This window comes from Lutzomyia longipalpis, chromosome 2 (genome assembly GCF_024334085.1).
Source record: "Lutzomyia longipalpis isolate SR_M1_2022 chromosome 2, ASM2433408v1".
NCBI lineage: Eukaryota > Metazoa > Arthropoda > Insecta > Diptera > Psychodidae > Lutzomyia > Lutzomyia longipalpis.
The window spans coordinates 5,236,694-5,251,931 of record NC_074708.1 but is presented as its reverse complement, the minus strand read 5'-3'; the positions used below and the strand labels follow the sequence as shown (position 1 = coordinate 5,251,931).

General features: G+C 36.8%; 2 protein-coding genes across 2 annotated transcripts in view; both read right to left on the bottom strand.

Annotated features, from left to right (window-relative positions):
• The window catches only part of LOC129788711 (mucin-5AC), a 1,053,002-nt gene that overhangs the window by 233,382 nt on the left and 804,382 nt on the right, over positions 1-15,238 (bottom strand). The gene's annotated exons all lie outside the window — the stretch shown is intronic.
• On the bottom strand, positions 6,136-8,120 carry LOC129788790 (peptidoglycan-recognition protein 1-like). Its single transcript, XM_055825127.1, has 3 exons — positions 7,755-8,120; positions 6,729-6,847; positions 6,136-6,465 (listed from the first exon to the last, which is right to left on the bottom strand). The coding sequence occupies exons 1-3, from the start codon at positions 8,030-8,032 to the stop codon at positions 6,254-6,256; spliced, it is 609 nt and encodes a 202-aa protein (XP_055681102.1). The 5' UTR covers positions 8,033-8,120; the 3' UTR covers positions 6,136-6,253.

The following is a 15,238-nucleotide window of genomic DNA, read 5'->3' as shown; positions in this document are numbered from 1 at the left end:
TTTATCTAAAAAAAAAAACAATCCTTTACAATAAAAATTAAATTTATGCATATCTTATACAAAAAATCCTTAGAAATCCTTTACAAAATCTTTGGAAAATTCTCCCATCTTGTCACGAAAAGTGAATTTCATTTTTGCGTAATGCAGTAAAATCGGAAAATTCTCTGGGTATGATTTGTACCGACTGTACATAGCAATGTTTTGGCACGGGCATGCATACCAAAATACCAATGAAGCATAAAACGATGTGATTTTGCATGAAACATGTTCTACTTCTTCGCAATCAAATCACTCCCCGTATGATTGAGGGTTTCTTCTGAATAAAATTTATACGCTACTTCTTGCAAAATAACAACAACCCCCATCTTATCCAAATAGTGTGACGATAGAGTACCCAACTCACAGCAAGCAACCCTCATCCCCTCAATCTTGCCTCATTTGCCAACTTTTCATCTCCATCACTCTCGGATGCGAAGGGAATATTTGTATTTTATTAAATGTCAATGAAGATGGATGGTTTAGTGTTGGGAGGACAAATAAATTATCAAATTTCTCCCAGGGATGGTCAATGTGTGCTATAACCGGAAAATTTCTTCTCACAATAGAATATTCTAGGGGTTTATCATTGAGCCATAAAAGGGTTAAAACAAATCCTCTGAAATTCTTCTTTCCCACCAAAAGGTGATCATTGAAGACAAAGCTAAAGCAGGGAAGGAAAATGCCAAAGATTTTCTCAAGAAGAAAAGTATCGGTAACACCTAAATCTCGAGCCTTTTTCCCAACACGCACAACAAACGCACACACACACCCGCCCCCAACAATTCATTTTCACACATCGCCCTTCGTCTTGTGCAAAAGGGATGGCGAGGCTCTGTGTGTAAGGAAAAACACCAAGACCCGATCGTAAAACAATCAAATGTCAATTTTATCCTGGAATTGACTCCGTCAATTGTTTTTTCATCCCCCCAACCCCTCTTGATATATTTTCCTGAAGGGGGGTGTAGAATTTATGTGAAATGCGTTGTTGACTTTATAATTTTATATTCTCGCGCAACATAGAAAATTGAATGGTTTGGAGAGGACCCTTTTGGTGCGCATAGTCCACGTGCCGGGAAGGAAAACAAATTCCCCAATTAGAAAGTCATTTGCCGCACAATAGGAAAGGGTAGATAATTTTCTCATTAAACATCAGGCGCGCGTTTTGCCTCCATTTTTTCTCTTTGAAGAAATTTCAAAAGAAAATTTGGGCAATAGAGTCGTTGGATAAAAAACACGAGCTGCTGCTTGCACGAAGGGAGGGCAAAAACATTAATAATTCTTTCTTCTAAAATGTATTTTTGATAATTAAAATTCAATGATTTTTTTGTTGGATTTCTTGAGGATTATTGGGGATTTTCTAACTGAATTATAGGTTCTAAAGAGAAGCTCTGAAAAAGCTCTAATAAAGTTCTAAATATTCCCCAAAATGTGGCGAAATCGCGAATGTGCCCCCAATTCCCCGCAAATGTGACGAGTCAATAATTAATTTATAAGACAAGAATTGGAAAATAAAGTTTAGTTGGCTCAAGACCGTCGTGCGTTTCATTACTTCTCTACTTCTCCTCAACAAAAAAAGTTCGATTTATTAAGAATTAAAAAATCGTTAAAAAGTTCAAAAATTTAAGCCAAAAATCAAAACCCTTTAATGCAAATTTTCCACCCTTAATGAACGTGCAAGTCTTCAAATTTCAACCCCTTCAAACTATCACTATACTGCACCACTTTTCTACTAAAAATGTCCCATTTTGTTTGCACAAAATGTCCAAAAACTTCTTCTCTTTATGGGGGATCAAAATGTCTTTTCCGGGTATAGAGAAGTTCCTCCGTTAACGAAGACATTCTCTGTGTGTCACGACGACGGGGGTGAAACAAGAAAAAAAGAGTCCCAAGACAAGTGTGAGATAATGGTGAGGAAAAATACGAAATAATAATGAGATACAGTAATTACGTTTGGGCAACTTTGGCCCATAAATTAGCTTAAACTTCCGCTGAAATTGCTGCCAACAGACATTAACAATAATAAATGTCCATTTCTTGTCGCCTCATTCATTGTATTAACGCTCCACTATGCATACACCGGCATGTACGGGGAGGGGTGCGGGGAGTGGGGATGGAGGTACACCCACCCCTTCCCCCCTTTTTTGCCTGGTCCTGCCTCACACCATTTCCCTTTGGACGTCGCACAAGTCCGCAAGACGTGCGGATGCAGAAAAGGGAGAAATGCCAAGCTTGTCTCTCGAATATAATAATGAGACTCATCCATTTCTGGGTATGTGGCGAGGCATACCTTTTGTCACCCCCACACACACAGCATCCCTCCATCACCCGGGAACGTGAATGGCAATGAATATGAAGCGTGACACGATGTGCCGAAGAAATATATCTCTTTGTTTCACACAGAGCCGCCCCTCCCAATGCCCCAGCTTCCCGCCAAAAAAAAATTCCCCCAAGCAATTGACTTTGGGTGGTTCACGTTCTTTATTTATCATCAACTAATTTTTGCGCTGGGTGCTCCGCCTAAATTGGTGGCGCACCTGAGAATCTCCTGAGGATGCCTAAGAAAAAATTTAAACGCAAAGGGAGCCAATAAAAATTCTTCCTTTTTTTAATCTCTGAAATCCTCACGGAGGCTCATAAATTGATGGAGTCTTGTACAAGAACGTGGTGTGCTTTTGTAAGAAAAAAGAAACTTTAAAAAGCTCTCGAAGCTTTCATTGGAATTTTACAAAGTCATGACGATCTCACCTTGAGCTTAGCTCATTAGCCAATTAAATCGCAGAATAAATCTCCAATTGAAGTATAAACAAAGAAGAAGAAGAATAAATCCTTTCTGATTGGTCAATAAATTCGAGGAGAATGTTTATTGGTTAATTCATGACCAATCCGAATTTTCCATTTGGTGGAACTTTGGTGCAAAGTTTATTTAAAAATAAATAAATTGATTCTAAGAAATAATAAAAAATTAACAAGTTTTACCGAAAAGTAATTTAAAGCAATCTAATTAAATTCACTTCATCTTGCTGAAAGAGCTTTCATGACTTCCCATAAGTATTAAGAGACTTTGGATTTTATCGTATATATCAAAGTCTTGATCAAAGCTGCAAAATCTGAAGCATCAAAGAGAAAATCCACTTGTAGAGTTTGAATAATTTAACCAATTGCGGAAAGTTTTCAGCAGAGCTTTCAGGAAAAAACCACCCCAAAAGAAAATCAATCTCAGCTGATTGATTGATTTTAAAACTTTTTGGTAATTTTATTGGATTTTTTTTTCACGAAAAACTCACAATTTTCCTAAAAAGCTCTCTTGAATGGAAAATTAATTTACATTGTTTAGCGAAAGTGTCTTAATTTAGCATCTGATTGAACGAAATTCGCCAATATTGTCTCATTATTCACTGACGTAGAAGGAAAATTAATGAAAATCCATGAGATTTTCCCAGAATATGGTGAAATTTTCCATAAAATAGACAAATTGCGGTTATATTCGATTTCAATTTACTTGTCAAGTACAGTTAAACCCCAATTTCATATTAGAGGTATACAATATTGGAAATTCAATTAAATTCCTACCTTTGTAATTTAATACATTTACATTACATTATGTGTGGTCTTTTGGGGTTATTCATTTAATAGGGTAAAGTTGTGGTCAAATTTGGGGCTTTTCATTATTCCGAATTATTTTGTAAGTTTTTTTTTGTGTAAAAATGATTGAAAAATTATTAGTTAGGAATTATTTTTACTTATTGAATTTTAAGCTTTCAAATTAAGCATCTAAAAGCTCCAAAATCTAATGTGGTTTAAAGCTCCCCCATTTAACTGGAAATTTCACCTGTTCGCTAATTTGGAATTAACTCGAAAATAATTGAGAAATAATGCAATTTTGCGGATCATTCTCTCAACCAAAAGCTCTCGCGTTAATCCTTTTTGAGTCCTAAACTCCCCCAATTAGGGCATCAATTTAAACTTCTCGCTAAGTCTTATTCAATTGATTGCTTCTCATGCTATTGAGCATCAAAAGTTTCCTCATTCCCTTTGATTTTTCTTTACTCACCCTCAACTTTGGGAATTTCCCACAGGAAAAACTTCATACGAAGGGAAAAATCCGCACGTTAAAGTCTCCCCGATATGGAGGTAAATATAATCTCCCGGTTTTGGAGTAGAATATCTCTCATTTAGTTAAATTTTCATAATGGCAATGAATATTAAATTATTTCCCCTTTCATTTTGAGCTTGTGTGAAAGGACTTTATGTGGCAATTCTTGCTAAAAACCCAAAAAGGGTGAGGGGGTAAAATTTATGTGAACAATTTTCCTCTTTTGCCCTTTAATCGCACTCTAGTACGAAAGTTTTGCTTTTATCAATTTTAAATGTGATTTCGTGCGATTGAGCAAAGGTGCAAAAGGATTGGATTTTTAAGCTCTCTAATTTGAAGGGGATTTTTGAAGTTTATTCTATAAAGCCATGGCTTATCTGTGAGTGTCTTAAATCCACTCACATTTAGAGCTGCAAAAGAAAATCTTTAATATTTTTTCCTCTTTATACAGAAAAGATGGAAAACTATAAGGATTTTCTGGCAGAATTGACCCAGAAAAAGCTTCAAAAAAATAAGTATTAAAGGGTTGGAAAAAGGTCACAAAGCCCCTAAATTCTAGAACAATGTTATAATTTAGAATTTAAAAATTCCATTTCATTCTTTAGCCGTGACTTTCCCGCCCACACTAAACTACCATCGCCGCCAATTTTCTCCACCACCCTGTGCCTCTAAGCATTGTAAATAATGGTGTTTATATTGCCAAGTGCAAGGGGTTGGAATTAGTATTATTCCACAGAGGGCAGCTATATATGGCTGGAACTCTATATACGCGGAAAATTGTGCCAATGGAGGGGTTGAAGAAAAATTACGTGTAATATTTGTGAGGGAAAATTACACAGAGAGAACGTGTATTTAGTGTTGCAATTATCGTACAATGACTATAATTTCCCCACCATTATATCGCACCAGAAAAGAAATTAGCACGGAATATTAAATTTTTCACACATACAACCCCATGTGGGGGGAGGAAGAATTTTTCTTACTTAAGAAAACTTTCTCCCACTTGCAGAAAGTTTTTATTACGAAAAGAAATTCCGTTGCATTCTCACATTGCGTCATTCAAATTCTTACGAAACTTTTATACGGTGAAGGTCTTTTGTTATCCAATTAATCAAGACAGAGGCACCCCCTGTACCTTTAATTTTATAGGGACTTTTAAGGGAGAAAATTGAATAATTAATTTACTCCTCTGTCTCTGGGATGAATTTCAAGAAATATACGACTTCAATTTCAACCTGTAAGCACCTTGTGCTAAATAAAATGTTATATATAGCACACGCAGGATATTTGCGACAAATTTGGCGAAGCAGCCCCCGCCCTCTCCTTCGCGCCAACACACAGGAAGGAATTGGGAAGAAAGTGAATAAAATTTGCCATTCATAGCAAAAGTATCAAGTATATTGTGCGTTGTTCTCAAGTGTAATTTAAGCAGAGATTTTACTACTTGGTGTGGTAGTAAAATATTCGGCAAACATAAAACATGTCCCAGTGCGAATATGGGATAAAAAGAGACTTTGGCGCAACTTTGACGACCTGCTGGATTTCCCCACGTGCTTCGCCCTACAACACCAAACTCTCTCTCAGTCCCACCTTCATCCACTTATGTGACATATGACCGGACATTAGGCGACTAATTCTATCTTCAGGGAAATAAATTAATTTTACACAAGATAAGGGGATTCACCAGGGGACCCAGCCAGAGATATTCTTATATATTAGGAACATAAGAGAACCCCGGAGGTGGGTTTTCACTGCTACTACATACACATTTGCACCATAATCAAGCCCATTGAGGTGCTTTTGAACCCGCGCCCACCCACCACTACATGTTTAATGATAACAAACACACCATCTCTCTCCGCACTGCAAAGCCCAATTTTGCCCTTGATTTCGCCCCCCAAAATGAACTGAAATCTCCCTCCTTTTTACCTCATATCCTTCCGCAAAAGTCTCCCCAAAGCCCAAACCCCCGTGCGAATGAAATCATTTATCATCTGGTGAAATATTTTATGTATATTATGCTCTGGGTACATGCACATGATCTTTGGGAGTGGCGAGGCTCACCAAAAGCTCACCCAATTGCCACGCGCTATCAGGCAACAATCTCATGCACCACCCACTTCACTTGCGTGGGATGATTATTTGTCCCTGCTCCATAGTCATCCAGTGGGACCAATTTTGAATTTCTTGATTGAGATTTGCCCCAGGGCTTTCAGTGTTGGACACATCACGAGCCCCAAAGAGGGTGTAGTTTGCATCTAAATGTCCTTCAGCACAGCCACATTGGAGGAGATTTTTGGCGGCATCAAGGGCTGCTTTTGAGGGTGGTTTGGCTTTTTGGGAAATATATTTTAAAAAAAATGTTTTTGTTAGCTTTCTTTTAAAAGCTCTAATTTGATTGAAAAACTCAGTCATTTTTCTTTGTAAATTTTGTTGTTTGAGATTTTGACCTAAAATTAAAAGCTTTAAGAATTTTTACAGAGTTATAAAACCAAAAACAAGCGAGCTTCATAGCAACCAGGCGTCTCCACTTGAATCTTTTGTAAATTTTGAGGAAAAACAGAAAGCTTTGACGAAGAAAAGCACAAAGAATTACCTGAAAAGTTCCCAATAAAAGCAATACCAATAGAGACTTCATTGAATTGCTTTGTATGACGTCCAACTTTATCCCATCCAATCCCTTCATAGACTCTCCCGTCATTTCCAATGAGAAAGCTTTGAAAAAAGAATGATAAATTGCAGAGAAATCAACTTATAAACCGTAGAAAAAAATTACTTCAAATTATCTTTCTTTGTTTAAATTGTTTGATCCATTAATGATTGCAAGCGATGTGATTGACTACTTATTGATCAATAATTGTCTATCAATCAGATTGATCATTTATTGCCCAACTATGCGGATCAACATTGACTCAATTATTGAGCTCAATAATTGATCAATTTCTGGCAAAATTTGTTTACTGGGTGAACCAACAAATAAAAAATAATTGAAAGCAATAATTGGTCAATAGATGATCAATACGCGATCAGAAATTAATTGAGTTTAAATTGACTCAATATTGATAGAGTCAATGTTCATTGATCAATAATTGGGCAAACATTTTAAAGTTATTGATATAAAAAAGAGCAATATTTGGTCAATGTTTAAGTTCGGTCAAATTCCGATGTAGTATTTGGTCAATATTTGATCAAATAATGATTGATTTATAATTGTATTAATATTGAGTCTATGTAGATTTGCTTAGAGGATGTAGATTTGATAGTCAATGTTGATTGATCAATAATTGAGCAAACATTTTACAAATTATTGATATAAAATTTAAGAGCAATATTTGGTTAATCTTAATGTTTGGTCAAATTCCGATGTAGTATTTGGTCAATATTTGATCAAATAATGATTGATTTATAATTGTATCAATATTGAATCAATGTAGATTTACTTAGAGGATCAATTATTGAGCAATCAGATTTGACCTAAGATTGATCAATCCATGGTCAATAATTGTTCAACCAATTGGCTGACTCAATTGATTGAACAATTATTGATCAATTATTGAGTAATTATTGACTCCATCAATTTGTTTTCTAGAATTCTTCTGTAAATATTCCTGTTTCGGCTTACTTGTACGCAATATCACCCCAATGCTTCTCTTTCTGATGGTATTTCTGAATACTCTTTACGCGACGTATACAGGCCTGCAGGGTAGTGCATTCAGGTGTAACCGTGTGGCAGATAATGACAATTTTCACAGGAAGCTCAAGAAAATTCGTCTCAGTGGCAGCATTTGCATTCCATTTGTCTCGACTAACAACACTTGAGCACAACACAATACTTGGCGGTGTCTCACACATGGCACAGCAAATGAGGATAGTCGCAATGAAGCTTATTGATGACTTCATATTTGTCAAAGTAATATTGTTAAGCACGCAACGGGAGAGCGAAAAATTCCACTTAATATTGGATATGGAGGAATGACAATGTTCTCACTTGGTGGTATGATTTTATATGAATGAGCTGGAGTGTCACAGACACTAGTAAAGTTTTGTACTTATCATTAAGGTTCAGGGAGGTCGCCATACAAGTACAGCAGAAGCTTGAGATAATGGTCATGATCAATTACACATTGTTCACCCGGGGGGAAGTCCCGCTGAGATTGGCTGTGTCAGTAAAATCCCCTCCCACCTCGCCTCAAAACAGCACAATTTCATGCTCTTGTGCTGCTTTCCAATCCACCCACACACTTCCCCGGGATTTCTCGCAAAGACTTGAGGATATGAGTTGAAGGCGAGAGTTAACAAATCTCTCTAGACTGTGAATCCCCCCATACAGTCCCTTCCGCCTGTGAACTTTCACGTTTCACCTCAGCACATTTCCTCGTTATGTAGGTATATAGCAACAGACATAAAGGTGAGATGCTGCTTGTAAATCTTGGTGAGAAGCATAAAAGAGATTTTGCTTCTTTGATATGCAATAATTTGTCCAAAGATTATGATTTTTTCAATCATCAATGAGTTTGCAAATGACCTCCTTAATATGAAGCTTTGAGAGCTTTCAGTGCCTTCAGAGCTTTTAGTACTCTTCACGGTGTGCTTCAGCTTAAGCTAACTAAGCAATTAGGTCACAATATCAGCTGACATCAGAGATATATCCTCTTGAATTCCCTCAATCGTCTTACATTGTGTGAGCTCCTTGAGATGGGAAAAATGCTTGGGAGCGAAAGTACATTGAGGGACGCAGCAAAATCTACCTGTAGGCAATCGATTTTCATCTCTGATCATCTCATCCAGAGCAAAATTCTCCCAACTCTCGTCACTCAAGTGAAATAATAACGTACCGATTTCTCTGCATAAACGCAACACAATACAACGAATAAAAAGTGATTTTCCGCCACTTGGATGCCAAACCCACAGTGAATGAGAGGGCTGAGGTGGAAAATGCCGGGAAAATTGGAGGGAAAAGAAAAAAATTTACCCCATTCGGAGGATTCTCAGTTGCAAGGACTCTCCTTGCATCCCTACATCCTCATTCTTCTGCATGGCATTTTTCTATTTCCGCACCAGCTTCCGTCATTCTCTTTCTTGTATTTTATGTATATAGGTATATGCTGAAAAACCTAATGTTTGTCTTTGAGTGTTTACATACATACACAGAGACATATAATATAAAGTATAGAAGGGTTTTCCCAGCAAATGTGGAAAGAAAAGAAAGCGAGGAAAAAAGCAAAAGTTCCCCGAAAAACGACGGAAGGAGATGTGAAGAGAAGAGATGAGCAAGGAAATACGGAAACACAGACTTACCATCTCAGTGATCTTCAACTATGGTTCACATAGGGGTTGTGCTATGGCCCCCGCTCTTTCACCCCCGCATTGGCATAAAAATAAAATTCACTTTGTCTCCCCGCATTTTGCTCCAATTTCAATTCCATCGACTCACCCACATAATGAAAGAAAGCTATCACCCCCCATTGGCACGGTGGGGGGAGCAAATGATGATTTTTTTTCTTTTACACCCCATTGACAGATTATTTAGACGAGATCCACTGGAGTGAATGGTAAGAGAAAAAAATGGATGAGCGAATTGAATAAGATGAAGTGTAAAATTTAATTGGATGTTCACTTTTCAATTTAAATTTCCACGCCCCCCCCTCCTTTTCCTAACACCTCCCCTCCCACGCAGGAGATAATATACAAGCTTCAGGGAGTAAAAGAGAGGAAAATGATAAGCCCCCATCCGCGTGGATCAGAGGGTGTGCGGGAATAAAATTCAAATAAAGAACATTATGGGGAAATGGAAAAGATATGATTGAGTGAAGTTAATCAATTTCATTTTGTGTGCCTCCCACCCCTCATTGGCCACAAAATCAATACAAAGTATTCTAAGTCTTATTTCTCTGGAAAAATCAATGATAATGAAAATGGATTGGGGTCAGAAAATGTGATTGAAAATTAATATTGATTTTAGGGACTGTTTTACAGCATCCACACAAATTGATAAATGAAAATTCTAAGGAAAGAATCATTCGGTATATTTGATAAAATTCACTGGAATACATCTTGAGTATTTAAAGATAATTCTTGTGTTTTAACAGAATAATATAAGGCCAAGAGAATTTTAGATTTGATAAGTGAATTTATCTTAAAAGAATTTAAAGAAACTTAAGTAAAATTAAAGAATTCTAAGAGAATTTAAAGAATCTTAAAATAACTGAAAGGAACTTTTGAAAAACTTAAAGAAACTTAAGAAAACTTAAAGGACCTTAAGAAAATTTCAAGAATTCTAAGAGAACTTAAAAAACTTAAAGAAACTTAAGAAAACTTAAAATAATCTTAAGAAAACTTAAAAAATCTTAAGAAAATTTAAAGGAACTCAAGAGAATTTTAAGAATCTTAAGAAAACTTAAAATAATCTTAAGAAAACTTAAAAAATCTTAAGAAAATTTAAAGGAACTTAAGAGAATTTAAAGAATCTTAAGAAAACTTTAAATTTTTTTTAAAAAAACTTATAACTGTTTTAAGGAATTTCAAGTCCGCCTGACTAGTGAATTTTATCCATAAACAAAATTTTCCTTTAATCCCTAAGGCTTTCCCTTTTTTTCAATTTGACACAACAATTTAAAAAAAATGTCCTTATTTCACTTCGTGACTATGCAACTACGACATTCCTCCGCCCAATAACACGAAATCCCCCATTCCATTTTGGAGAGTGTTGGAATTTTCATTTCTTTCCTCTTGAGAATTTCCATGTAGCCACACGAAAATCCATATTTATTGGGAGCGAATGGAAAAAAAAGAGAAAAATACTTCAAGTCATTCCCAAAAATATGGCAAGTCCTTAAGTCACGACAGAGAGGTTTTTTTTTCCTGAGAAATGCTAAATGCATCGTGTGGCAGGAAAAAAACGGAAGAAATATGCCAGCAATTTGTTGATTTTTCTTATCGTTCCAACCAACTGACTTTCATGTCGCTCTCAATTTCCCCGGCAGGATGTTTTCGGATTGATTTCCCGGGGCACGCAATGTTTAACAAGTCACAGAAACTGCCAAAATATCACGACAGCGTCCAACGGATGTCAACTGTTTTGTGGAATTAATCGACATGGGCCACGGGAAAGTTTTGGGAAATTTATCCTTCACTGTGGCTCGATGTAGTGTTGTCCTTTTGCATGGTACGTCCTCTGGGAACTTTGGCCCACATTCATTTTCACGGGATTCTCGTCACCAAATGGACGATGAAAAATTGGCTCAGAGTTTTCATCACCCACGTGAGAATTTCAGGGTATAATTCGCATAAAAATAAGAGAGGGCGGAGGTCACAGTAAAAAGTTTAAAAAGGTTGGCACAAAATGCGAATGATGTGGCAGGGAAAGTTCATGATAAGCTCAAGCTGCTTTTACCAGTAAAGATTCATTTTGGAAAAATGTTTGTTTGAGAGCTTTCAAGGACGTTTGAAAGCTCTTAAATCTCCCAAATTCAAATAAAATTCTCTAACGATATTTTTCATTAAAGGAATCGAAATAAATTTGTAAAAAGCATTAAATAAAAAGATCTAACCTCTTTTCTGGCTATTCTAGGTCCTAGACGAGCATAAAAAAAAATAATTCTTACTCTTTCTGCTACCCAAACACAGTCAAAGCTTCATCGTAATACTCAGGCGGGGTGTTGTGCTTGAGAGATCGCGAAAAAATGATAGCAATTCACACCAAGTACGCTAATCATTTAGCGGAGAAGCAAAATAAACTCACATGGCAGTTTGGCGCGCGAGGAACGATGGTTACCATGATAAAAAAGCGGGAAAATGCTGACATTGTTTTTCATTATTTTTAGTGCTTGCGCAAACAACAAAATTTTTCCGCACATCTTCCTTTTTTCGCAGCTATCCTACTTCATGAATTAATCTAACCATCGCAATAAGAGAAATTGGCAAATTTTTACACACCCTCCCGCTACACCCCTGCGACACTTTCATTAGCAATATGCGCGAAAATTCACTCGCAGATAAAATCCGCTCGCGACAGCAAACTTTCCCCAAAGGTGCACAAATAAATTAGGAGCTTTTTTTGCACACACACATACTGGAAAGCTGAATTAGCTCGCCCTTTAATACTTTTCACAGGGAAAAGCTGGATGAAAATTGTGCAATAATGGGATTAAGGTTAGCATTTCTACCGAGAATTCTGCTGAATTTTTCTTGCATTATTATGTATTTTAATTGATCTTTCTTTTTTTTTCAGTGTACTACGCAGAAAGGAGTATATTCATTTTTATGTCCTTATTGTATTATTTTAAGGAATGGATGCAATAAGATTCGCTCTGTATTAAAGAGTCCATAATCTATAAAAATTTCAATAAACTAAATAAAGGACATTGTGAAAATTACGATAGTTTCATTGACCCTTAGCAGAGGAATTGAAATCTAAAACCCAAAGCAACCTTTCTATCGAGGGCGAAACAAGAAAAAGGCGTAAGTCCACAAAAGTGAACTTTACAGGAGAGCCGAAAAACGATATTGAAGAAAACCCCGGCCGGAATAGTACACAAAAAATTTCACTAAAATTGAATGATTGTATGACTATAATAAGATGTTCTATATTATAAAATTAATTAATTAATTAAGATCCAAAGACCATAAAGGGGTGGGGGGAACAAAAATTCCCTTTAATTTTTTTTTATTCACGAGATTTTCTCTACCAATATTAATCAGAATCGGTCTTGGACAGATTTGATTGATTGAGATTCACTTTTATGGCCAAATGAAGAGCACATTTTCTTATGACCAGACCAAAAAATTCCTCTGTCCTGACCATCCTGACCCATCCCGAAGAGCCAGATCTCCCTTATCCTGGACAATCCTGGGATGCTGGTGTAAAATGGTGGGTTTTTCGCCGGAATTGTGGTCACTTCCTATTAAGAATGTTAAAGTGACCTCCGGATTGGGGATTTCATCCCCGGATTGTACCAGGATTATCAAGTCCTGGACAATTAGGGGATACTGCCGCAAAATTGTGGGTTTTTCGCCGGATTTATGATCACTTCTCATTAATAATGATAAAGTGACCTCCGGATTGGGGATCTCATCCCAGAATTATTAAGTCCTGGTCAATAAGGGGATATTAGGGCAGTGAGAGACATTTTTCGTGAGAGAACGAGCGCACACACAAACATCTATGCGTGCTGCTCTTTCTCATCGCTGCGTGCGCGACGTGCGCCGATAAGCGCACGACAGAGCTGCCATGGAAACCGAAGACCACACAGATGTGCGCATGCTCATGTGTGTGTGTGTTTCTCCACCCCGTGAGCGGGGTTGTAGGCAGGCTTAATAAAAATTGCGCTTCTCTGCTGTTAGCGAGAGGTTGAGAGACGTGTAGCGTAGCCGTTTTCGGATACTAAGGTCGCGATATCAAGTCTTACCATTGTCAATGATTTATTTTTTTTCCACTAAATATTTTTTTTTATTTCCCCAATCATTTTAAATAATTTTTTCGATGATAAGTTATTTTGGAAACTCTACAGGAACAAAATATAGATGGCCGCCATACTAGTTTTGTGATTTTTTTTTCATTTTACAAGAAAATCTAATGACGAACTATTTTGTATAGTACGGATTGGCTTCATATTTTTACCAAAAATTCTTTATGGTAATAGAAGACTAATTTCCAAAAAATTAATACCGGAGATGGCCTAGAAATATTATTAAAATTAAAAATAAAATTAATTTCCCATATAAATTGTGTGGGAGCGCCTTTTCACAGTGAGAGACATTTTTCGAGAGAGCGAGCGCGCACACAAAAAAATCTAAGCGTGCTGCTCTTTCTCATCGCTGCGTGCGCGACGTGCGGCGATTAGCGCACGACAGAGTTGCCAAGGGAACCGAAAACCACACACATGTGCGCATGCTCATGTGTGTGTGTGTTTCTTCACCCCATGAGCGGGGTCGTAGGCAGCTTTAGTAAAAAGTTCGCTTATTTGCTCTTAGCGGAATGTTGGGAGACGTGTAGGGTAGCCGTTTTCGGATACCAAGGTCGCGATATCAAATCTTACCAATGTCAATGATTTCTTTTTTTTTTTTCCACTAAATATTTTTTTTATTTCCCCAATCATTTTAAATAAATTTTTTGAAGCTAAACTACTAATTAGTTGGTGTTCCACTTCGTGGCCAACACCAAGTATTGTAATCGTCGGATTTTCCGACCACCTCAGATCGGGCTCAAACTTAGTATGAGCACGTTTCAGACAACCCACATTCCAAAAATGGTGGAAAATTTTTGATGTGCGCCAAACTTTGCTTAATATCTCGAGAACGGTAAAAGATAGAGCCCTCGGGTTTGAAGTTTTTTTTCGAAATGTGGGTGTAAAATTTCATTTTTTTACATTTTCAAAATTCAAGATGGCCGCCGTCTGCCATTTTAAACTACTGTCAACCACTTCCCTTATAGCTAGCGGTCTGAAATTTTAGTATGTTGTAGAGCTCAGTGAGACATTTTTATCGATAATTCATACTTGAAAATCGGTAAAGCGGTTTAGCAAATATGGCGGCCTAAAGCAAAAAGTGTTTTTTCAACATAACTCGAGAACGGCTTGACCGATTTTGACCATCTTGGTATCAAATGAAAGGTATTGCGAAGCCCTAAAACTCTCTAGAACATTTCAAGTTTCAAAAACATCCGCAAGAGGCGCTAAAAACAAAAACTAAAATTGCCTAACTTTAAGGGGCAATATCTCCGAATCCCCATTAGGCAAATCTTTTAAATTTTGATATGTTGTAGCCTGACTCAATATCTTTCACCAGTCCGAAAATGAAGAAAATCTATGTCGCCGTTTAGAAGATATGACCATTTAAAAAATTCTTGAATTTGAAAAGTTCTAAGAGCCATATCTCTTAAACGGTCTCTCCGATTTTGCTCAATTTGGTATCAAATTAAAGGTTTTGCAAAACTCTACAACTTTCTAGAACATCAGAAACCTCTAGAACCATTCCTTGAGGACAAAAAATGCAAAAAACTGTTTTGATCAAACAAATATCCGCCATTTTGTGTTCTGGAGGTGACCTCGAAAATTATTGAAATTTATGTCAATTTATAGCCTATTTTAATACCTTTCTAAAACTAGT